Source organism: Buteo buteo, chromosome 26 (assembly GCF_964188355.1).
Source record: "Buteo buteo chromosome 26, bButBut1.hap1.1, whole genome shotgun sequence".
NCBI lineage: Eukaryota > Metazoa > Chordata > Aves > Accipitriformes > Accipitridae > Buteo > Buteo buteo.
In genome coordinates, this window is record NC_134196.1 from 14,566,583 (window position 1) to 14,590,220 (window position 23,638).

The 23,638-nt window shown below is 49.9% G+C and overlaps 1 protein-coding gene across 1 annotated transcript; it reads right to left on the reverse strand.

Annotated features, from left to right (window-relative positions):
- Window positions 1–221: 221 nt before the first annotated feature.
- KCNMB4 (potassium calcium-activated channel subfamily M regulatory beta subunit 4) lies at window positions 222–20,745 on the reverse strand. Its single transcript, XM_075058053.1, has 3 exons — window positions 20,407–20,745; window positions 10,822–10,949; window positions 222–1,129 (listed from the first exon to the last, which is right to left on the reverse strand). The coding sequence occupies exons 1-3, from the start codon at window positions 20,743–20,745 to the stop codon at window positions 961–963; spliced, it is 636 nt and encodes a 211-aa protein (XP_074914154.1). The 3' UTR covers window positions 222–960.
- Between the last annotated feature and the right edge of the window lie 2,893 nt (window positions 20,746–23,638).

Below are 23,638 nucleotides of genomic sequence, written 5' to 3' on the forward strand. Positions count from 1 at the left end.
AGCATCGACCCGGCGAGACGCCGAGCGCAGCCGACCCTGCATCTTCTGGAGCATCCCATCCCATCCCATCCCATCCCCTCGGAGGGACCCCGCGCATGGACGGGACGGGCGCTTCGGCAGCTGTTTGGGGAAATCCCTGGTAAATTCACGTAAAACCACTCCAGGTCCCTGCTCCTTACAGCCCGAGAGCGTCTCAGTGAAGAGAGTAACTGAGAGGGGGCAAGGAAAACTGTAAGGACTGAATACCACCGAGGCAATAAAATGAGATCCAGTATTTAATCACCTTTTCCAACAACTGTTTCATTTTTTGGAGAAGTATTTCTGAGAGATTGCTACATTTCTTCACAATGAACAGGTGATGATGGAAGATTTCGTTTAAACAGAAGTTAAAGTTTGAGTTTTAAAATTAAATTCTATACAGTGAAAAAAAACCCAAAGCAGCAGTGTTATTTCTGTCTTAAAGCTTTTAAAAAAACCCAAACAAACAAACAAAAAAAACCAAAACAAAGGTTAAAAAAAAAACAACCCAAACAACCAAACTTTATTATTTTGGAAATACAGTCTATCATGAAGTAAATATTTTAAATGTCTAATATTAAACAATAGTAAAGAGGACTTTGTGGAGATGAAATGAGCATCATCGGGGGTTGATAAACTGTCTCTCAATACTGCTAGGACCCCGGTAGCTGCTGCCGGGGACTAACAGCGCGCAGCGTATTTAGTGCAGTGTCGAATTTTTTTGGTAGAATATACTTATTCACCGTCATAGCGGAAGAAGCGACTAGCTGACATTTCATGGGGCAGTCTCCCAAGAACAATCCCGAGGCAAGAGCAGCTCCGCCGTCAGATGAGACCCTGGTGGGAGGCGCATCTGGGTGCCCCGCATTGCTCCAGGTGTGCCGAGTTGCCCCGCTTGAGACCTTCTGGCAGCTTTTTCTTTGCCGTCAGCAGCCTTGCCGTTTACAAATGCTTCTTCTTTTTTATCGCCTCTGCCCTGACAGCCAAGCTCTTGGCACAGATGGTCAGGACCACGATGAGGACTCCGAGCAGGAAGGTAACGAGGGGCCAGAGGAAGCAGTGCAAGAGGACGGTCTCGTCGTGGGTGCGCTTCAGCATCACGTCGTCTGGCCTGCCAAGAGGAGGAACAGGAGAGGGAGAAAAGATAAATCGACTCGGCATCACCAATTTATCATAAGTGGAAAGCACCTGCCATGGAAACAATAAAGGTGTTTTATTTGCAACAGCGTTAGAAAATGATTAAGCGGACCGTTTCATTCACTGCTTTCGTTTGCCCGTCTAGCACCGGCACTCGTGGCAGGCTGCGAGGGCTTTCCACTTGCAGTGTTTACAGGCTAACAAGTTCATTCAGATAAAAAAAAAATATTAAAAGCATTGGTACTTTAGGTCTTCCATGGGTCACGGTCATCACAAACAGCCCTGAGAGATATAATATCACACTGTGGATTGAAAAACGGCTCCAGCAAAAACAAAACACCGGGCGGCAGTTATACGTATCTACTGCAAACAGCATCAGACACCGCGCAGAGTTTAAAGTGCAATTAAAGCTTCCCTTTTAGTTTTGAGCCCTGATGTGTCCATCACACAGGGGCTACGTGGAGGCTCCTGACAAAGCCCTGGCTCTGGTCTGGGTCTGGATAGGGACCCAGTCCCGGTCCTCAGCCCCGCACCGCTGGGCTCCCAGGCTGGCCCAGCCGCGCCGGCGGGCAGGGGTCTGCACAAAACCTCCCCCCGGGAGGATTTCTGCCCGGCCCCGGGGTGCCGGAGGCTGTCGACTCAGCTTCTTCTCGGCAGAGGCTACCTCAGCAATAAACTGCGATTTGGTACGGCAAACACCGGCTGCTCGGTGGGCTTGAGTGCGCTGCCGTGGGGGCACTTTGGGGAGCCTCCCCTGAAGATCTGACCCCCCCGTGCTTCTGACAACAGCATCTAACACGGTCACAGCTGGGGCTGCGATGGATTTATGTGTTTCCAAAGGGAAACAGAGAGAGGAAGAGAATAGCAAGGAGGAGGCATCTCGAGAGGCTTGGAAATTCAGCCGTGCCACGTGTCTGAAAGCGCAGGTGTCCGTCTGCCATTTCCAAATCTGGGAAGTTGGTTGGGAAATCTGATGGCAGGATTTCCTCAGCTCTGGCTCTTTCTGTTCTCCCTGCAGCTTAAAAGAGTTATTAAATCAGTCTCGTGGCATTTGCACTTCGCTGCTGCTTTCCCATCTGCAGCCAGAGACACGCAGTCTGCAGGGAAACTATCTGCAAAGGAAGGAAACAGCACTTTCTCTAATTAGGAAAACATATATAGCCTTGACTCATATTGGTCCTCACTTACAACGAACACTCCCACCCCAGATTGATTTGTCAATGCTACCCAACGCTCCCCGGGGCAACAAACCTCACAGCCTAAAATCCTGGCAACCCAGGCTCATCCAGCCAGGATCTGGGAATTGCGCTCTCCTAACGGTGCTGCAGGTGGGAACAGATGCCTGCGCAACGACTGAGCCGTCTCTACGCCAACAGCTTCGTCCTGATCAGAAAGCAGCACTAAGAAAACATTCCCGAGAGGGAAAGCAAGCAGAAACACTTTTTCCTTCACCAAGAAGTTAATTAATGGAGATGCCTGCAAACCTACAGGGTTTTGTCCATCCTTAAGGAGTCAGTGGAGCCAGACTGCCAGGCTACACCTGATCCCTGATTTAATTGCACCCACATTTACATTTGGGGGTCTCTCCCCCAAAATTGCTGTCTGGAGGTTCCTCTGCACCGTATACCAGCCTGCAAGTCCCCAAGGCCGGCACTGCGCACCTCTATTTGTGTAGTAAGCAGTGGAATAAGATTCTGATTATGAGCAGCTCAGCTATATAAAAGTTGAAACTCAGCAACATAAAAAATGATCAAAAGAAACCCAGGTGTATTCAATAGTGGAACACGTGAAGTCTGCTTAACTCAAATCCTCCAGACACATAATCAGGCACATGTGGAGACCATAAATTGAATAAAATAATATTAACTTTATGGGCACAAATTCACCAGCCTGTGCCATATAATGACAGCACCCGAACGGAAAAATCCTTTCACAGCAGGTACAATACTCCTTCCCTCATATTTACTGTATCATCATCTGTGAATAACAGAGTGCTAATTGGCAAGGAGGCCATAAGTAGGCAGCATTCGATCCTCACAGCTCTCAGCTTTCAAGTGACATTGAATTTTAAGTGGTTTTTTTAAAGCAGATACTAATCAAAGTGTTCAAAAATAAGGGGCAAGCAAACAGACTAGAAAATTGGATTCGGTTAAAGAAAAGAAAGTGTGACTGGGGAGAGCGAGATAGCCTTTTGACTGAACCTTAGATATTTTGGAAAACATCTGTACCAAAGGTAGCAGCGATGGATGCCAAACACTCATTATAGGTGTGACTGTAACTCTTGCAACTTAGTAATTTAAAAGAGTTTCCCTTTTGGAAAAAAGTCAAAGACTTAGAGAGGCCTTTAATGAAGCCTCAGGATGAGGTTGGGGTTCAGATGGGTATTATTGCTATTCTTAGCTACAGCAAGAGTCCCCGTGCAATTCCTACGTGGCAGAAAGTGCGCAGCAATTCACTGTCAACTGCTCACAGCGGCTCTTCGGACAATGCATCAAGTCACACTGGGTCCCCCAAAAATATGTCATTAAATGACTATCGGCACCACATTTAAGACATTAAATGCCCTTCTTTAGTCAAGGGGAGGGAGAAGCACTCCTGGAGGGTGACCCGGCGCACACGAGAGCTCAAGGGATGTAGCCTCTTGGCGTCAAAAAACGGTGGGACAAATCTGAGCCTTCCTCCTACTTGGTTTGATCTGTGTGGTTATTCTGGAAGAACTACCGTGCTTTCAGCTGCACTTTATCTTAGCCCAACTTAACTTTCCAGTGCAGGTAAGCACCGCCGGACCCCAGGAGAGATCGAGAAAAGCTAATAAAGGCAGACGGCGCTGCCGGCAGATAGACCGCACGCTCCTGGACGGCAGCGTCCTGGTTATCCGCCGGTAACAGCCCACGGAAACTTATCGAGATCGACTTTGGCAGAGTGTAACGCCCTTTCTTTGCATCCATATGATTCCCTCCCTCTCCCGTCAGGACCAGCTCCTCTTTCCCACGTCTGCTGGCCGGCGTGGAGATGTCGCAGGGCGCAGGGGAGAGCGCTGGGGAGACTGGGGCGGCGGGAGGACGCAGCGGAGGATGGGAGCCTGGGCTTGGCCGTTGAGGAGCCCTTCCCTGCAGATCCATCACCGGAGCTGACAGCAGTTATGGGGAGTGGGAAAACAGCTTAGAGGGGGTAACGGCAGCGGAGGGTCCCACTGGGACGCAGCTTTGACAGCGGAGGGAAATACCTGAAGAGGGGTTATTGGAAAAGAAAATGTTTGCTATTTGCCTTTACAAGATAACTCCTTTTACCTCTGCTTTTTGGTGCTGAGATTGCAGTCAACAGCAAATAACAGCTTCCAAAGGGAGGAGGGAAAAAATCAGCCCTGCTGCACCCTCACAACCCCGAGCCCACCGCCCTGCTGCCGTAGCCCAGGGCCAGTGGTGGCAGAAAGCCCACGCGGCCGAGTTGCCCAGCGTGACCTGAGAAGGACCATCCAAGCAGAGGAGAACCCCCCCGACCGGGAAAAACACCCCAGCGGCACATGGGTTATACTGGACTTGCAAATCCACTGCGAGAGCCGTCCGAGGAGCGGGGGGCCGGGCAGACAGACGTCCCCTGCGGCAGGACGGCCGCGGCCCCGCAGAAGATGCACAGAGGTAACCCCAGGGGCTTGGGGGGGGGGTCACGGTGGCCCCACGTGCTGCGCCCCGCAAAAACGAGGTAACTGGGCTCATGCCCATGTTTTCTTTTGCTCCTTGGAAAGAGGGGGACGGAGGCACGAGGTGGGGGGTTTGCAAAGCCGGACTTGCAAGTCCTGGCTCAGCAGTCAGGGACTGGCGTGGTGGGCAGCGGGAGTGAGGGGCTAGGGGGCTGCCTGCCTAAAAACCTGAAGAATAAATGGGTTTGTGTTTGTTTTCAGGTGATCCGAACCAGGCTAAAAAGAAATTAGGTATTTCATGGGAGATCTGTAAGGTCCAAAACAAAAGACTGGGGGAAAATTAGGAGATAAAGGGAGTTAGAATCAGAATTAATCAGATGAATTAAACACGCAAACTCACTAGTGATTAATTAACAGGTTAGCCCACAGCAGCTGGATTTCACTTCTGCTGGGCTGTTTCTTATCCTCAGGTGACAGCATCAGTTTCAGGGACGAGCTATCCTCCACCTCCCGAAGAAAAATGAATTCTCGGGCAGAGCAGAACGGCCACCCCCCACCGGCGAGCCCCCAGGGAACCGGCGAGGTGCGCGGGGCAGCTGTCCTCCGACACCTCAGTCTGCAGAGGGCTTGGGGACATCCCGGGAACAACTCCGAAGCCATCCTGCAACCAACCCTGAGGGACAAGGAACAAAATGTGCACGTGGAGAGGACCCAGGCAGGACTGCAGAAGCCCTGCTTGGCCCGCGGGACGCAGCCATGCTGCAGCAATCCTGCTGGGGGCTGAGCTTGTTACCGGGGTGCTGCATCAGCCCCTCCTCAAGGATCAGCGCGAGCTGGATCCGTCCTGGCACAAAAACCTTTGGCTTTTGCTCCGAGGCTTACACGGCGATTAATACAAGAGAGCCGCCCCGCGTGTTTTTGAATCAGAAATACGCACACAGAGATACTTGTCCTGCGGAGCACAGACCGAGAGTGTCACCGAGAGAGCAAAGTCAGAAACCAGACACCCCGTGGGACCTTCAGGAGAAGGAGCCTGGAGGTGGTTATCCCGTGGAACAGAAGCACACAGCAGCAGGAAAATACTGCGGCCGCCCGGGAACACTAGAGACAGGGCAAAGGAGCAGAAAATTTTAGCTGAAATCTCTGGATTAAACCGAGGGGATGGTGGCAGGGGGAAGGGAGAAACATGTATTTCACAAGCAAGCAGCACAAAGAAGAGAAGAGAGAGGGCTGTACTTCTACAGCAAACAACCTCTTTCCTCAGGAAGAAAAATAAAGAGCTATCAGGACACCCGAAGCACGGTAACATAACTGTTTTGGTTTTGCATGGCAAGGTCAGCATGTATCAAAACTGCAGTTTTGACTTTTTCTTGCTACTTTTGTAGAGGTGACCTGCCTGTTCGCAGAGTCTGAAGGCTTGTTGTTTGGCTTGGAAATAGAAAAGGGAAGGTGTCCCCATCTCCAGGGAAAACCTTCTCCCAACGAGGATGCGGCTTTGCTGGAGCCCCCCCAGCATCACTCCCCTGGTGCAGAGGCAGCGATGCTGAACCCAAAGGAGGAATGTCACGCCTGGAAATGTGTTTTTTCCCTGTGAAAATCAGCAGGCAAAATTAAAGATTTCGCCTTGTCCTTGCAAGTATAGTGCATTTGGTAAACCCATCTTTGCTCTGTGACTTCCATCTAATACTTCAGTTCAAAGATGTTGACCAGAGGGGTTGCACATATCCCCCCTAAGCTCAGTTATGCACCGTTTCTCATTTCTAGCGATGCTGCCATTTGGCTCCCCAGTAAATGCAAAGCCTCTCGAGGGGATGCACCCAACCTCCTAACACCAGTTACCAGTGGACAAAACAGTGGCAGGGGCAAGAGAGAGACCTAGTGGGACAAAAGGGGGAAAAAAACCACCTTGAATACTCAATGCTCAGGCATCCAGACCTGGTTCTGCTGAACAGACAAGGAAGGAGGAATTCTGTTTTCGTTGCTAAAAGGTGAGACCAGTACCTATTTTTAGCAGGACTTTGAGCTCAGGGCTGGAGCCTTATGGGGCTTTGACCCGGGGTAACTGGATTAGTTGTTGCATTATGCAACCCAGCCCTGTTAGGCGCTGCCAAGCAGTTCAGAAAGACACAGGATAAAGCGGAGCCTTCGGAGCAATGACTGAACACGATAGGAAAAATTGCAGTGCAGGGGTTACCAGAAAGTCATGTAGGACCGAAAAGTTACAGGCACGTCAACATTTCAGTCATCACTTAGGCACCACACCATGCGATTTATGTCACACAGCGGAAGCTGACAGAGGCGGGGGCATGGGATGGGGAAAACTTACAAATAGGTTTTTTTATTCAAACAATCTGGATTTAAAGATGTTTGCAATCTGCATACGCTTACTTTGCCCACAATTATTCACATCCCTTCCCTGTGACAAGCACTCATCAGTATTTTTTTTCCCCTGTTGTTGCAAGACACAGAGCTCCTCAGCTGGAGGGCTGCACGCAGGGGCAGTGCTATGGCTTACTGACAGTAAAGTCCTTGCCCTCTTGGGGCTGAGCACTGCTCCACAGGTGATACAGGAAAAGAAAGGATGCAAAATAGCAACACCGTCTTCTGACTGTAGGGAATTTATTTGGAAAGCTTTGGGAAGTACCAGAGCAAACCAAGATTTCTGTTCCACCATTTATGAATGAGCAGCTCTACTACCTGAGCGCCCTTGGCTTCTGCAGATAATTATTCCCAGAGAAATGGCCTGCAGGGTGCCCCAACGCTGTACAGGTGGTTGCTAATCACTAGACAGTGTTTGCTCTTCAAATCTCAGGTGGATTTGTGTACGGCATCCTGCAGCAAACACAGAAAAGTTGAAAGCCTGGCTGGCTCATCCGCTGCGCTGCGGCAAAGGAACTGCAGAGCGTTCTCGTCATACCGTTCAAACCCAGAGTTAAAAAGCAATAATGGCACATAAATGAGCCCCTAATAAGAAATGACTTGACATATGTTTCTCTGCCTGTCTCTGCACGGCATGAGACTGAGGGGTCTGAGCTGATGGAGATCTTGGTTTCTCTTTTTGTTCTTGTTGATGGTGTGGTTGCCCCATCCCTGGCAGTGTTCAAGGCCAGGTTGGATGGGGCTTGGGGCAACCTGGTCTAGTGGAAGGTGTCCCTGCCCATGGCAGGGGGGTTGAAACTAGGTGATCTTTAAGGTGTCTTCTGACCCAAACCAGTCTATGATTCTATGAGTCCATGTCAATGAGACCTAGAAGGTGAAGAAATAAAGGGACAGGGTCTCCCCCATCCCACCCATTCCTGCAGACCGCCCGCTTTAGGGCATGCTGGTGTGACCCTTGTTTGCATGTGGTCTGCTCCTCACCCCTTTTGTATAACTTTGAGCTGTACAAATGGCATCACTTTCTTCTTTTCAAAGCAGCCTGTTGAAATGTGCCCCACAAACCTGAAGGGAGGTGTTACCTAACTGCGTTCTGCATGCAGCAACCATTCTGAGAATGAGGCTAAACTAAGTTTGATGAAGAGGAGACGATGTTCATTTGTTGCCTAGATATCTACCTAGAATTTCATTCTGCTGCTTCAAAAGAGAGAGTATTAATATTGCAAATACTACTCTCCCTAAGGAACCTACCACTATAGTCTCTATGTTTTGTACAGACAGACAGAGAAGAGTTAGCTCATCCACGCAGTTAAAAAAATACTGACTGAAAATATGGGCACTTCTATTTTGAAGTGCACAGATTTTTCCCTCACTTTGTATGGTTTTTTTACTGCTTCACAAGCTGTTTAGTCATCATAGCTCTAAAAGTATACCTAAGCAAGCACATTCCTAGTCAGCAAAACTTATGTCTCAAAGCTCATTCCTATCTCCAGAAGAAAATAGATGGTGTACACATTTCAGCTTAGACTATCTTCAGATGTCTCTGGCAGCAAGCCTCTCTTGTGCTGTACATAAATTGTTGTATGATCAGCAAAAGGCAGCGTTTCAAGGCAGCCGTTGCATTTGGCAAGAACATTTAACAGTATGGGATGCAGCAACTGTAAGGAAAAAACCTTGCCTGAGTGCTGCACAATTCCTCGGTGTCAACCTACTTAAATGACAGACCCTAGGCAGTATGTAGCCTCAGAAAAATTTTACCTTTGCTTCACCTGCAGATGTGATGTGAGAACCAGCTCCCCTGGCTCTGGACACCTACCAGCTGGGTGCCTGCACCCGAGCAGATCACCCTAGGCTCCTTTATGGGAGAGAAACTAACATCTCTGGGCAGCCGGCCTATATTAGGCATTTATTCGGGGATAAGACGAAAGGCTCCTATTTCTTTCCACTGACTATAAAAGCTAACTTCCACAGCACCCTGTCCACACCAGCTCAGGTGAATCCTAGCCATGACATCTCCTGCAGCCGATCCCACGTTTCTAACTCTCCTGCTCACTCAGGCAGGTCCCAGGTCTCGGCAGCACCTCCCTGCCCAGAGAAGCCAAAATCATCAGTCGGCTGCTGGTTTGCAGACCCAAGCATTGGCACTTTGTGAACCAAAGCAGCTCCGAGAAGGATCCTGCCAGGCCTGATGTCACTGCACCGGGTGCCCTAAGTTTTAACCTCTGCATGCTGTAGACGGTGCTTCTTTCCCCACTACAAGAAACAACTAGTTTGTCCTACAAAGCATCGGTGGTTTCCCTCTGCAAAGAGTTGACCAGGGACAACGGACCGTCACCCTGGGCACGCCGACTGGGTCTGTGGTCTCTCCTGGGAGGGGACAACAATCACAGCCAGCCCAGGACAAACCTGAAGCCCCCAAGGCACACAGTGGGGCACCCACAGAAGAGTTGGGCATCTCTCTGCCTGCCACCCTGCTCCAGCAACCTGGTTCCTTCAAGGTCCTTGCACACACTGGCATCCCTTTTCCCTCTGTGCCTCTTAATAAACTTAAACATCTGATGCCAACACTCCCACACTGAGCCCTGAATTGCACCAGCAAGCACCGAGCTCTTCCACCCAGGTCTCCCTCGTCTGTTTAACTTCCAGGTGCTGGTGGAGTTGGACCAACCTCCTCCTTTAGTCCCTGATGTGGCAGATATTTATTTAAGTGCTTAACTTAGCAACCAAGAACAGTAACCCCAGCTGTAACAAAAGTACTCATGCAGATCAAACTAAGCAAGTGCCATATGCCCCCAGAATTGGAGTCTAAACCCCATAAAACATTGGCTGATCTGGAGATTTTAAATATTCTCTTTCCACCTCCCTGTCTACATGGACCTATCATCCCAGTCATTGCTGTTCGCCCAAGTCCTCCCAGTGAGCCTGCACGCTGCAGTAACAGCAAGTTGCTGCTGCCACATCACCTTTTATTTCCCGGCACATCATCATCATCATCAGAAACAGGCAAAAGGACTCCCTCCTCTTCCCATTTACTGGAGGAAGGAAACCACACATCATCCTTATACACGCGTAAGTCACATCGATGTCAGTAGTAAAAGTAAGAATTGAGACAGAAGAGGAGATGCTTTAAGTGACAGCTTTCTACTCTGCAAGCATGTATGAAAACTGGCAGTTCTGTGAACATTTATTACATGTATCTGACTCGTTAATCCTCCATGAACACAATTCCTGAGTTGGTTTGTACTATTTACTGATCTCCCCTTTTCTTCCAGCCCCTCATGAACACAGTAGGATTTCTCTTCCACAGAGGGCAGGAACGTTAATATCCAAGCCACAAATTTGCCATCTGAGTGTTAAAAGCCAAGATGCTTTTTGCCATAAAATGACATGTTTTAAGGGAAACATTCCTCAGAATTTTATATTTTTACTTCAAGGGGTAAAACTGCTTCTCCGCTTTCTATGTAGCTTTTCATCAGTGGAGTTGTCTTGCAAAAAGTTCTGCACTAAACTCTGTGTGATAAACCACATCACTACATGGGGGAGGTGTATATACATATGCATGCATTTATATATATTTTCAAACAGAACCAATCAACAGCTGTTAAACAGATGCATAAGCACTTCTGCCTATGCAAATCTAGATTACTCACCTCAAGTGCTGGTTAAAATAGCATGTAAATGGTTGCGAACCCACTTTCTCTTTCCAGTATTTCTGCTTGTACGTGACGTTCTCAGAGTTCTCCTGATCATCTCTTGCGCAGGGAGGGATGTACGAACACTGCCAACACAGATTGCAAAACAGAGTTACTTCTGCGCTCGAGAACGCAGGGCATCACTTTCTCTGCATTTTCCTCTTAATACCAGTGTGACTGAAACGGACAAAGAATAGTAAGTACAAGCTCCAAAGAAACAAAAAAGAAAAGTTAGCTATACTTTGCTGCAATTGCTAGTTACTCCATGCAGGTACTGGAAAAGAAGATGCCAGCATTCAGAAATAAAATCAAGGCTTTATCATGTTTTGTTCCATTATCAAACCAACCTGCCACATAACACCTTGGGTTTTTGCATGATGAATGGAAAAATGATCGTTTCATTTTGATGTATTCTTAGCCAGCTGCATGGATTGGATTTGAATTACTTCCTATTTTCAGTGAGGCATGTAATCACAAGTTTTGTTTAGCACCATGTTAATAACCAAAATATTCCAGCAAGCTTTCCCAGATGATGTGATATCTGATATCTGGCTGATATCCGTTGGCAAGAGACAGGTATTCTTCCACTGTTACAACATGGGGAAACAAGCACAGAAAGTTCAAAGCCCCACTTAGGTGGAAAGGTTCAGCATCTGCTTCTGCTGTATAGAAGTCAACAAGAGCTGAGCGTGCAGCTGAGCTATCTGCAGATCTCACCCTCAGACATCTGCTTCAAAGCCCAAAGAGATCAAGGGCGAGTTCCTCCCCCAGCACTTGGGGCCGGGCTCTCCGAGGCTCCACTCAGGGTCACACGTAACTCACATACCTCGTTTGCAAGTCTCGCCTTTGACGCAGCACCCTTCCCTCCTAGCCACAGGGAGTTCAACACGAAAAAACAAGTAGCCCACTGAATCCAAGGCTGGCGGTATCCGGATCTCAGCGTCCAAGCACAATCCCTCCTACTGTTACCAGGCATCCATACAGGAGATCGTTATAGGAGATGTTGAACCAAACTGAGTAACACAGCTTAACTGATCCTGGGATAACATAAAGGCTTTTCACCCTGGAGGATGCACAGACAGCAAGGCTCCAGGTGCACACACAGATTTTTAATTCCTTTAAAATTGGGAGCTGCAAGCAGAAAACAGGGACTCTGAAGGTAGCTAAAAAGCCTCCTACTTCAGCAGGATGAGGAAGCAGGAGGTGCAGGGTGCAGGAAGCCCCTAAAGGGATTCCCACATACGTTCACAACGTGAGTTTCTTCCCAGTATCCTGAAGGCAATAACAACAAGGAGAGAGATACCCTCGCTAACCCCCAAATAAAGATCACCGTGACCCACTGTGCCTAGTGAGTGCTTCCTCTCCCTCCCCACCCGGGGAGGTTCCACAGGGGTCTACGTGCCCCCAGGTGCACGCTCTACCCAAGCTGCACAGACCTACACGTCCATCCCCACCATACAACAGCTTGGATCTTTGCCATTCCAGGGGGATGGGAGAAATCTCAGGGGTTTATTGGCCTGATGATGTAAAACCTGACCGCTTCTGTCAGCACTTACAATTGCTGCCTGTAGCTTCCGTGCTTCAGACTGGAAGAATCTGCAAGGTCTTCCTTGTTGCTTCCAAGCTGAAACTTGCCTTTCCCTGTTTTCACATGGGCCCCCATCTGGTTGCCACAGCCCAGAGCTCCCTTTAGATCCCTGTTCAGATGACCCTAAACAAGAATTGTTCCCCTGCTGACAACGAAGGACAGAAACGAGCAGCAACACCGCTCTGCTTCAGAAACCAGAATGCAGGGTTTATCACACGCAATTATTTCCATCTTAGATAATATTCCTTGGCCGGCAATAGTTTTGGTTTGGTTGTGTACTTTGGAAGCATCAACCACACTCCTCTTCCCTCCACGGTCCCAGTGCACAAACACATCTGTGCAGCAGCTGGACAGAGTCAGCAGATTCGGGACGAAGACCCCTGAGGGCAATGCTGGTTCTGCTCTGTCCCCCTGAGAGCCACCAACGTGCCGCACCGTCCCACCTGGGCCCCTCCTGGTGCTCCCAGTTTGGCCCAGTATCCGGCACTCCCAACCCTCTCCACTCCGGTGTTTTTCTTCGTGAAGCCTTGCAGGTCCTGCTGTGGGAACGGTACCACGTCCCACCCGTTGGACACCCACTGCCTACGTCTGACTGTAATCTACACCCTGCTCTTCCCCAAGCTCCCAACTTTTAGGTACGCTCTTGCAATACGGGGATACAAGAGAGCAGAAGTAAACAGGCTTTACTTAGAGCCCCCCAGACCAGCCCCTAGTTAGCCGGCACACAAAATGCAGGACCAGACAAAACAACTAGGTACCAATAGACATTCCTCTGCCTAAATTTCCTCAGTGATCTCAAAAACTACTTTGTCTGAGGCACCAGCTTCAGTACGCAGCTTCTCTCTCTCCTCTGAAATGTTTATTCCTCATGGCTGAGCTTACTCCTGTCCTCTGCTGTCAAAGGGTGACTGCCTCACCAGTCTTCTGCTGGCCAAACTTTCTCCAGGTCCTTCAGAGACCTTCTACTTCCACCAAATATTACTAGACTCCTTCATGAAGTTCACAACCTGGTGAACCGTTGTTTATCTCCATCCTGAGTTTCAGGCTTAGAAACAACTGCAGAGATCTCTTTTTCCCAAGAGATGTCCATCTGAACAGAGAAGTAGCAAGCTGTAGCAGTCTCCAACAACAGCTCCATCACAGAGGGCTTCAAAATTTTTGACATCAGTCCCCATGCTTTTAGCTCAGTATGAAGCTATTAAAAATGGATTTTTCAGGGCAGGGATTTTGCTTGGTTTGGAAGATGTAAAGGGGCCCACAGACAGCTTCCCCGATCAACACGTCTCTTTCCCCATGCCAAGACGAGACAGTGCACGGGAGTACCGCCGGTACCTACGGGAGGGACACCTGGAAGTTGGGGACAACAGTGAATGTGCTCTCCATAACCCAAACTTCACACCACTCTTCACACAAGTAATCCCGACGGCAGCTCACAGAAAACAGCCTGGATTCATTTCCTTCTCTTCTTCTTTATCTTCACGTGGAAAACACAAAGGAGACACCCAGGGGCTTGCCATAAATCTATGAGACCCCACTGCTTGAGCCTGTCGAGGATTAACGGCCTCGAAGAGAGGAGTGGTCCCTGCCCAAGGCAAAATCCTCACCATCGGAACCTCAAGGGTCACGCTGAAACATCTCCTCAACATGATGAAGGGCCATGAGCCACAGTGAACACCCAAGGTCCCACTCCAATGTGGGCTCACCGCCTGCTGCACAAACGCCGGAGCTTGTTTGCCTCCCTGGGATGCCGGCACGGTTCCCACCAGCCTGATGTTCATTTTGGCCCCTTCTGATCCACGTAGGTGGTGGATCTCTCTTTTCTCAGCCTCCCAAGCACACTTCTTGGGGACTTTGCTTGATCAGCTGTACCACCCTGCAAAGCACAGTCAGCAGGCGGATAAAAGGGAATCATAACCCGGCAACTTTCGCTGCCATGAGTTGGTGGATGAACCTGAAACGACCTCCCGCTTTGGCAACAGGCAGTTTCTGAAAGGTTAATTCCACAGTCCTCCTCCACAAGACATGGCATGAAATCCTACCATCAAAACATAAACAACCGCCGAGTGTTTGAAAGCAAGCTAGGACGCCTTGTGCTCAACTGCAGCTCACACAGCAACATCCATTTTCAGTGGAAGAGTCCCACTCTATATTTCTTTGACCTTTTTTTCTTTAACAAGTTACAATGGAGTTGGAGAATAGACTTAAGATTAGACATTCAGAATAAATCTAGTGGAGCGGAGGCCTTTTCAGTAGATCTATTGGTACACGGTGCCGTAATTGCACCTCCTACGCTATGTCATAGCAACGATAAAATTATTATGTAATTCAAATACTGTCTCAATTACACAGCTCAAAATCAGTATCAGGCTAATAATATTCCCCCTTCAATCAAAGCCAGTGTTTGGATAGATGACTCAGGATTCAATTCAGTAAAAATGTCACGCAAGCAGCTGATATACCTTTACACCAAGGTTTTCGAAGATTTGTATCTGTGTTTGCTGCTGGATGCTCCCACTCTGGTGTCTCTGCAGATGCCTGGGAAGCTTCCCGGTCCTTCTGAACACTTCACCAGAGCAGGTCTTCTTCAATAGCACAGAGAAGGGACGGAGGCATGAACTCTTGACCATGGTTCAGCTTCCAGGTTGCATTTCATGCTTTTCAAAGACTAATTCTTGCCTAATTCAGCCACATTTTTATGAAAAAGAAGCCAGACTTGGTAGGTTCTGAGGGAAGCGCTCTCAAACCTGGAAGACACTGTCTACAAGATGAGACCAAGAAAGTCTCAAATGCAAACAGGCGTAAGGGCCCAAAGTAGAAGCAAGTCAGAAGACAAACTGGTGGCACTAAGAAGCAACTCTTCAGCCTCAGTCCCCAGGCAACTTCTTGAGGACCATCCTCCTGCCTCCTGGTGAACTACAGGACACAGCATGTACCATTTGCTTGACGTGGCAGAGAGCCCCCACATCATGTGCCGCACAGGTTGGGAAGCTTGTGATGAAAGAAAGGAGCAGAAAGCACGCTCTAGATAAGCATCATTGCAAAAGTACAATGCACCACTAAAGCCAACAATATCTGGCTCCCGATCTCCAAGCATATTGAGTTTGCATGGCAAGGTTTTGGTAGCAGGGGGGCTACAGGGGTGGCTTCTGAGAGAAGCTGCTAGAAGCTTCTCCCATGTCCAACAGAGCCCATGCCAGCCGGATCCAAGACAGACCCGCCGCTGGCCAAGGCCGAGCCCGTCAGTGATGGTGGTAGCGCCTCTGGGAGAACGGATTTAAGAAGAGGGGGAAAAAAGCCCTGTGCACCTGCAGCTGGAGAGAGAACACGTGAGAGCCCCAGCCCTGCAGACCCCCAGGTCAGTGCAGAAGGAGGGGAGGAGATGCTCCAGGCGCCGGAGCAGAGATTCCCCTGCAGCCCGTGGTGATGAAGACCACGGTGAGGCAGGCTGTCCCCCTGCAGCCCAGGGAGGTCCACGGGGGAGCAGATCTCCACCTGCAGCCCGGGGAGGACCCCACGCCGGAGCAAGGGGATGGCCGAAGGAGGCTGTGACCCCGAGGGAAGCCCATGCTGGAGCAGGCTCCTGGCAGGACCTGTGGATCTGTGGAGAGAGGAGCCCACGCTGGAGCAGGTTTGCTGGCAGGACTTGGGACCCCATGGGGAACCCACGCTGGAGCAGGCTGGGCCTGAAGGACTGCAGCCCGTGGGAGGGACCCACACTGAAGCAGGGGAGGAGTGAGGAGTCCTCCTCCCCCTGAGGAGGAAGGAGCGGCAGAGACAAGGGGTGAGGAACCGACCCCAGCCCCCATTCCCTGTCCCCCTGGTCTGCTGGGGGGGAGAGGGAGAGAAAATCAGGAGTGGAGTTGAGCCTGGGAAGAAGAGAGGAGTGGGGGGAAGGTGTTTTAAGATTTGGTTTTATTTCTCATTATCCTACCTTGATTTGCCTGGTAATAAATTAAATTAATTTTTCCCCCAAGTTGGGTCTGTTTTGCCCATGACAGTAATCAGTGAGTGATCTCTCCCTGTCCTTAGCTTGAATCATGAGCTTTTTCTTACATTTTCTCTCCCCTGTCCAGCTGAGGAGGGGAGGGATAGAGCGGCTTTGGTGGGCACCTGGGGCATCCAGCCAGGGCCAACCCACCAACCAAGCAGCGTATGAGCTTCTCCTAACTTTGTGTGTGAGCATCCCTGCGCGTTACTGGGTTATCTTCCCGAAGGGAAGAAGCGCTGCCGCAACCATCCCGCTGTGGCAAGAGATGGGGGGGGCTCACTCCTTTAGTACAAAAAAATGCCCCCCTCCCAGCTGACTGTACGGAGGGAGCTGGAGCTGAGCATCACGTCTGGGTCTCACCTGCATCCCTCCGCGCAGGCGAGGAGCAGCGGCCGCCCGCTCCGCACCCTGCCCGGGGACGGGGACGGGCAGAACCGGGTCCCGCTGCGCAGCGGCCGACATCAGGCTCACCAGTCACTCCCCTAAAAGTTTCTTCAACAACACGGTGGGCAAGTTCTTCCAGCCCTACGCTTAACTTTAAGCATAGAAAAGGAACAGTCTAAAAAGCCAGAAAGCAGATCTTTTCGCAGGTGACATACTCTCCTGTCATTTTACCCAACCAAATCTCCGGCCTGGCCCCCGCGCTGGCTCGATGCGCCGCCGACGCACTCGATGGCCAGAACGATAGCGACAAATTGACTTTAGAATTAATCTCCCTTAAGCCTTATCTCAGAGATTATTATTGCTATCAAGGCAGCTGAAGAAAGGCTACCGTCACTCTGCTGAAATTTCTTCCTCTGAGACAACAATTAAAGAAAAAAAAAAAGAAAAGAAAAAAAAGAAATCCACAAATCACTGGGACTGAACACGAATGTAATCGTGTCTGGTGCTTTATATGTACATTTCTGGATTAACTCTGACCCAGCTATATAATCTTTTAAGAGCTAAAATGAATCCTGGGCTGGACAATGGTGTGATTATCTTAGGAAGCAAGAGAGAGAGAAAAAAAAAAAGATTTCTTTTTCCTGCAGCTAGACCTCGCTAGAACAGACTGATTCGTAGCTGCCCATATGTTTATAAGCCAGCCCACTCTACTACAGAAAGTAGAACATTTTTAGTCCGATACACTGGGGATTTTGGGGGTGGAGTGAAGCTGCCAACTGATTCAGTGTTGTTGTGTGTTGTAAGGATCCTGAACTACGCCTTTTCTGCACTATTGATTTACCAGGAAGAATCGCTACCCCACACAGAGAAGCAGCTGAACAGAATGTAAAATTTAAACACTGTTCAAAACAAAATTGGTCCTTTTTTTTTTCTTCTAGTTAGTTGGAACTGATTAGCGTGTTGTATGTCTAATTGCATGAACACAAGTGAGCATGCTGCAAGAAGTTGATGGAAATGGGAAGGGTTAATGGCTTAAGTGTTCATTCATAAAGACGTACTGGATCCCAAGTATTAAATCCAGAAGATTCCTACTCTGCTGGTACAGCTAATCTATTTCAGCATAAAATCTTGAATGCTTTTAAAGATGGTGAGACTTTAGGACAAAAATTAAAAGGAGAATATAACTGCTCAGCTACACAGACATTAAACTTGGGGAAAAAAGGGAAAACCAAAGCGACAGCTATACATACTTCACTCTTTTAAAAGCGTATGTTTTCCTAATAAGACCTAAACAACGTTTCATCTTATTTTGTATTGGTTTTACGTAAGCTGCTTAAGGTAAGGAAAATAATCGGAGCGCATTTTTTTCTATGTTGTTTTCCACTTAGTTAAATTCAGTTACTACCAGAGAATGCAGACACATCAAAAAATGCATCCTTTCTGCTTGGTCTCATCTGATAAATCAGATTCAGTCCTCAGCAACCAATATCCCAGGGTAAACAGCCCACACCTAGAGATGCAAGGTGCAAGCTAGAGAAAACGGGTAAGAGGACGCAAGCACAACGTGCTGCCAACACACAGCCCTCAGTTTCCTTATTAATTGTTAAATACAATCAGGCTCCTGAGTGACATTTACAGGCACCGCTTCTGAAGGTCTGGGTGCCTCCCTGCAGAAATTGCAATCCTCCTTTTCCCACCAGGCTTCCAGAAAGGCGGGAGAAGAGGGGATCAAGAAAAAAAAAACAAAATAAACCACTCCGACTACTCAGAGAGACGTTGGGGTTGCAGCCCGGTTCGAAAGCCTCTGCTGAAACCGAGGATGCTGCGAGAGCTGCCGAGCCCAGGCGTGCTGGTGGCATGGCTCAGCACCCAGCACCCAGCACCCAGCTCCCAGTTCCCATCCCTGCTGGAAACGGCCACAGCGGGGCCGTCGGGCCATGCTCAGGGACAGCCACGCTGCAACCTCCGCAGCGACGTGGCATCTTCACCCCACGTCAAAAGAGCGTTTTACCAACTACCCCCAGCCCATGTGAAGATGGAGAGGGGTTATGGGGAAGGCCTGGTGCTTGGACAGCCAGGTGCTCAGGGTGCACCTCTCCGAAACCACGGGCCTCTCCACGGGGAGCCTGGCAGTGGCATTCCCAGGGAAAGGAGAAGTTTGCAAAGCTCCCTCGCAAGCCAATGTTTTGTCCACTTTGCTGTCAGGCACCGTCCAGCACTGCAGCTTCATCGCCCATCGCTTCTGAGCGGTGCCAACAATTTAATCCGAATCCTGTCAGACTCACCGCTTCGCTTCTTGCTCTGCTGATTTTTGTCCCGACCACCCTTCCGAGCCCACAAGCTGCCACAGGAAAAAAAAAAAAAAAAAAGCAACCCCTAAACCCAAGCTTGCAACTTAATCCACCTTCCAAGGGACAGATCCACACCGGTGTAACTGTGACTGCGGAGATACGAGGCTGCACGTCCCAAAACTGGACACGCAAGTCTGCTCCCCAGCCCCTGCACGCAGAGCCCAGCATCCTGCTTAGCGTGGTCCTTGGCACCGCGCTACAGCCACCTCTCGGGTGGTGAGCTGAGATTTGCTTCTCCAAACACACGCCTGATTTCAGGTTCCTTCAGGGAGAGGGCGGGGGGGGGGGGGGGATGCTGCCACGTTTGTTTTTTTTTCTGGAAGCCGCTTAAGAAAATCGCCTCCACGCAGGCAGCGTGCTGGCAAGGCGGTCTTTAGCCAGTGTGAAAAGAAAAGGGACAAAGCAGAATAACTGCCTTTAAAGAAAGAAAAAAAGCGCAAGTCACGCATTGCCTTCAGACTCTCCTAGTTTGCTAGAAGATGCAACTTTAAAGATGCTTTCGTTCGGTCTGTTTTCATGCGGGGGATGGAAAAGTTTAAGAACGAAAACAGCACCGAGGAAACTTCTGTTTCAGCACAGCCCTCTCCCCGGCAGCAGCATTTCCATTCAAATTCCTCCTTGCACTTCAGGGAGCTGCTCTGGGAAGCCCCTCACCCTCCGGGACAGGCAGCGCAACAACCTCATCGCTCCCCGTTTGGGCGGACGGACCCTCCTCACCGGCAGCAGGAGTTTCTCCCCCGTTTCCCACCGGCATCCCGGGGCTGCCGGCGGGGCAGAGGGGGAGCAGCAGCAAGGATAATCTAGGGCTGGGGTGCCTTGGGAAAAAATATATATGTATAGCACGTGTGTATGTATATAGTGTACTATAGATATAGTCTTGTGGTACGCTGTGCATGGTGTGTGTGTGTATATATATGTGCTGTATGTATACACACGCAGTATATCCACATGCCATGTGTATAGCAGACATAGCACGTATGGTATTTGTATGTGTATACTATATATACACACTTTTTGCTGAGTAACAGCACCGGGGCATTTTGGAGGGATGCTCCGCCACTTCGCCCACGGACAAACCCTCGCGGAGGGCGGTTGCGGGGGACGCGGACCCCCTAAAGATGGGAGGCGATGAGACGGCACCCAGTCCCGGGGGGGTGGTGGGATGGGTGGGGGGGGTGCGAGGCTTTACCCTGCGGGACCCCTAATTTGGGGAGCGGGGGGGAAAATCTCACCTTGGGGTTGGTGCGGAGCTGTCGTTCGTCCTCGTGGAGCAGAGCGGGGGCTGAGGAGCGCGAGGTGCGGACCAGGACCTGGAGGCAGGGGTAGCGGGCTGTCCCTCGGCAGGCTGTCCCGCAAGAGAAGGTACAAAAAAACCGTTCCCCCAGCTGCCGTACCGCCAGCACGGTGCAATTAGCCGAGCTGCCTCCCCCCCGCTCCTGCAAGGCCGGCCGTAACCAGCAGCACCCCAAACCCAAGAGGGAGAACAACCCGGCGGCGATAAGGAGAAAACCCAACCGCAGGCTCTTATCTTCGGCCTCGGTATATTCGGAAATCGCCCTGCTCCTCGCCATCGCCCGCCTGCCGCTGGCATACGCCGCCGGGGAGTCGCTGCCATCGGCTAAAGCTTCCCCGCCTCCCTTCCCCGCCTCCTCTGGGGATGGGGGATAGGAGGGAGCATCCCCCTCTTTATTAAAAAAAAAATTAAAAAAAATGCAAATGGCAACTCGGGTGACCTAATTCAGGTCCCTCTGGGGAGGGCGGGGGGGTTGGAAGGGACAGCTTGCAAGGGGATTATCTAGCCTGGGAGATTTGCTGTGGGGAGGGCTAGTCCGGATTAATAGCAGGTATTGGGCAAGGTGCAATATTTTGGGGGGGTGGGGGGGCGGGGGGGGGCCGCAACGCGCCCTTTGGGCGCGTTGCGGCCCCCCCCCGCCCCCCCACCCCCCCTTAAATCAACATGGGATAGCGACCCCCAAAATCCCGCTCAGGACCCCCCCACGTGCCAAAATCTGCGAGGGCTCTATGTGCACGCGTAGAGTCAGACCCGAAATTAAAAGCAATTAAATAGCTGGGAGGGAGGGAGCAGCTGCTCGTTTCACCTCGTTAAGCGAGAAGGGAAATAATGAGAATTATTCCGTCTCAACGTGACTTTTGGGGGGTGAGGGGTTAAGTGTTCTGCTCCGGCCAGCCCCAAATCCAACATCTGCACAGCGGGGGCAGAGCCAGCCTCTTTCACAAGTCAGCGAGATGAGAGTTGTCAAAGTGTTTTACGTCGGAATTGCCTTCACCAGGAAGGTTTTGACCTTTGAAAGGCTGCCCGAAGAAGTGCCCTCTTCAAAGGAGGGCTGCAGAAAAGCAGTCGCTCCAAGAAAATACACTTATTCTGCACATAAAATTTAGTTATTACCCAGCGTTGCCCACCGTGGCAACACAACAGAACAAGCTCTTTGGTGCCCGAGTGCCATAAAACAATAGTTATATTTTTATTCTGTAATAGGCAATTAGGGAGAACAAAATATGACAGTTTTGGAGCCGGCAGCTGAACCTGATGATACAGCAGACAAGAAGGTGCAGAAAGAATAGAAAAATAAATACGGGAACGAGCACGTTCCTCTGGCCACCTTTTTCAATCACTTTCCCACTGCAGAGTGCGACATCAAACTTTTAAAAATTAAGTTGATCCATAGGTTCTCCAAATGGACTATTGAGCAAGGTTTGGCAGGAAGGCTATTAAGAATCCACGCTGTGACATGAATATAAATGGATGCAAATACCGTCCTTGGTTGCACCAGTACGCTACCACGCTGCCCTCAGGCCAGCTGCTCTGTAGTAGCCTTTCCTAATACCAAAGGGTTTCAGAAAAAGTATGCCAGCTCTAAGCCTGGGATTATTTTTATTTTTATTTTACTTAAACCTGCAATAGGTTTCTGTACTAGAAACCGAATTCATCTTGGTTAGTCCTTGGTTCTGTTCACGCATTCCCATCAGTCAGGCTTTGCTGCCAGCGCTTGCGGTGACAGCAGTCTCTCGTGGTGGGGATGGCTGTGTCGAGCTTTTGTATTATAAAAAATGAATTTTTAATCAGGTCGATTTGTTGTCTGCCACCTGAAGGGAAGCTCCAGCCCTGCTTTCCCAGTTCAGACGGGCTCCGACTTCTCGTCTTACCTTCCGAACAGCTGGCGTTGAGTCTCCCTGCCCTCAGTACTCGGCTCAATTCCTTGCTGTCCCCTGTACATAAACGCTGTCAGCTGAAAATTAAAGGCAACAGCTCACGGGGTGGCACAGTAACCTTGAGAGTTAGTCCTCCCGCGTGCATCCAAGCCCTACATCACCAGTAGTCGGAGGAGGTGCCGAGGCTGTATTTTATCAGGGAACGGCGTTTAACATTCACCAGGTAACCTCAGCGGTTGTGAAGTTCTGCGCAATAACTCAGTCAGGACTCAAAGTCTATTTGGATCAGTCGGAAGTGAAAAATGACCATCGATGCCCTGTTTTTAAGAGAGTAAAGCCAGGTACGAGGGGCCCATTGCGAAGATTTTAGCTCTGCTGTCACCTGCTGAGGGCAGGAGCGGGGATGCTGGTTCCACCACCACGGGCTGCGTCAGGGCCGAGAGCCAGCGTGCGAAGGTAAATGGAATTTTCAACAACAGGAAAAGAGGTTGCTGCCTGCTTTTTTCGGGCCTTTCCTTGCCCCGCGGTGAGGCTGCCGCCTCCTCAGTCGCGTACATCAAGGCTGGAGAGGCCGTGGTGGGGGTCCCCGCTTCCTTGCCGAAATCTAGCGGGGGTCCTCGTGATGTCGATCGTGGAGCTGCCTCGCACCGTCTTCTGCCAAAGTGCCAGCACCGAACCGCCTTTTCGAACAGCAAACGTACGTATACACGGTAAGAAAACGCCTTTTTGAAGCCAATACTGCGAGAGCCACCAGAAAGTAAATTGGCCTTCAAAGGGAGGGAGAGCGTAGCCGGCTGGTAGAAACCCACCTGGGGCAGGGGAACAACCAAAGCAGCCCTTTTGTCCAAAAAAAGGAGCTGTAGAGGAGGCTGAAGGGTTCCCGCAGAATTTCGTCGATGTTCTGGGCTGCCTGCCTTCCCTTCGCTCCTCATCAGGAGGGTTTTACAGGTGATGCAGGATGGTGCAATGGTGAAAATGGGCCACTTCACTGGATTGTTTGTTAAACCAGAGGGAGTTCAAAGAAGTGATTTGGCAGAAAATTATTTTGGCAGCTTCAGCAGGAAAATCCTGACGTATACCCACGTCCCATATTGGCACGTTAATACCGACAAGGGAATATGAAATGCAAATGATAAACTGAAGTCCAGGGAAATAACATGCGAGCTTGGTTAGCACTGCTAATACTGAAGTGGGTTGGATCAGTAATATTCAAAACTATTGTTCGATGTGCTTTAACATTCCTTTCAAAAAAATAAAGTTTAACTCCAACAGTAAAGCAGTTTTAAAAGGTAA

What these genes read in the sequence shown, in the direction of transcription:
- KCNMB4 (XM_075058053.1), bottom strand. Translation starts at nt 20,745, where the DNA reads ATGGCGAGGAGCAGGGCGATTTCCGAATATACCGAGGCCGAAGATAAG. An exon ending in AGCTCCGCACCAACCCCAAG is followed by an intron (nt 10,950 to 20,406) that starts GTGAGATTTTCC and finishes CTGTGTTGGCAG; the next exon opens with TGTTCGTACATCCCTCCCTG. An exon ending in TATTTTAACCAGCACTTGAG is followed by an intron (nt 1,130 to 10,821) that starts GTGAGTAATCTA and finishes TCCTCTTGGCAG; the next exon opens with GCCAGACGACGTGATGCTGA.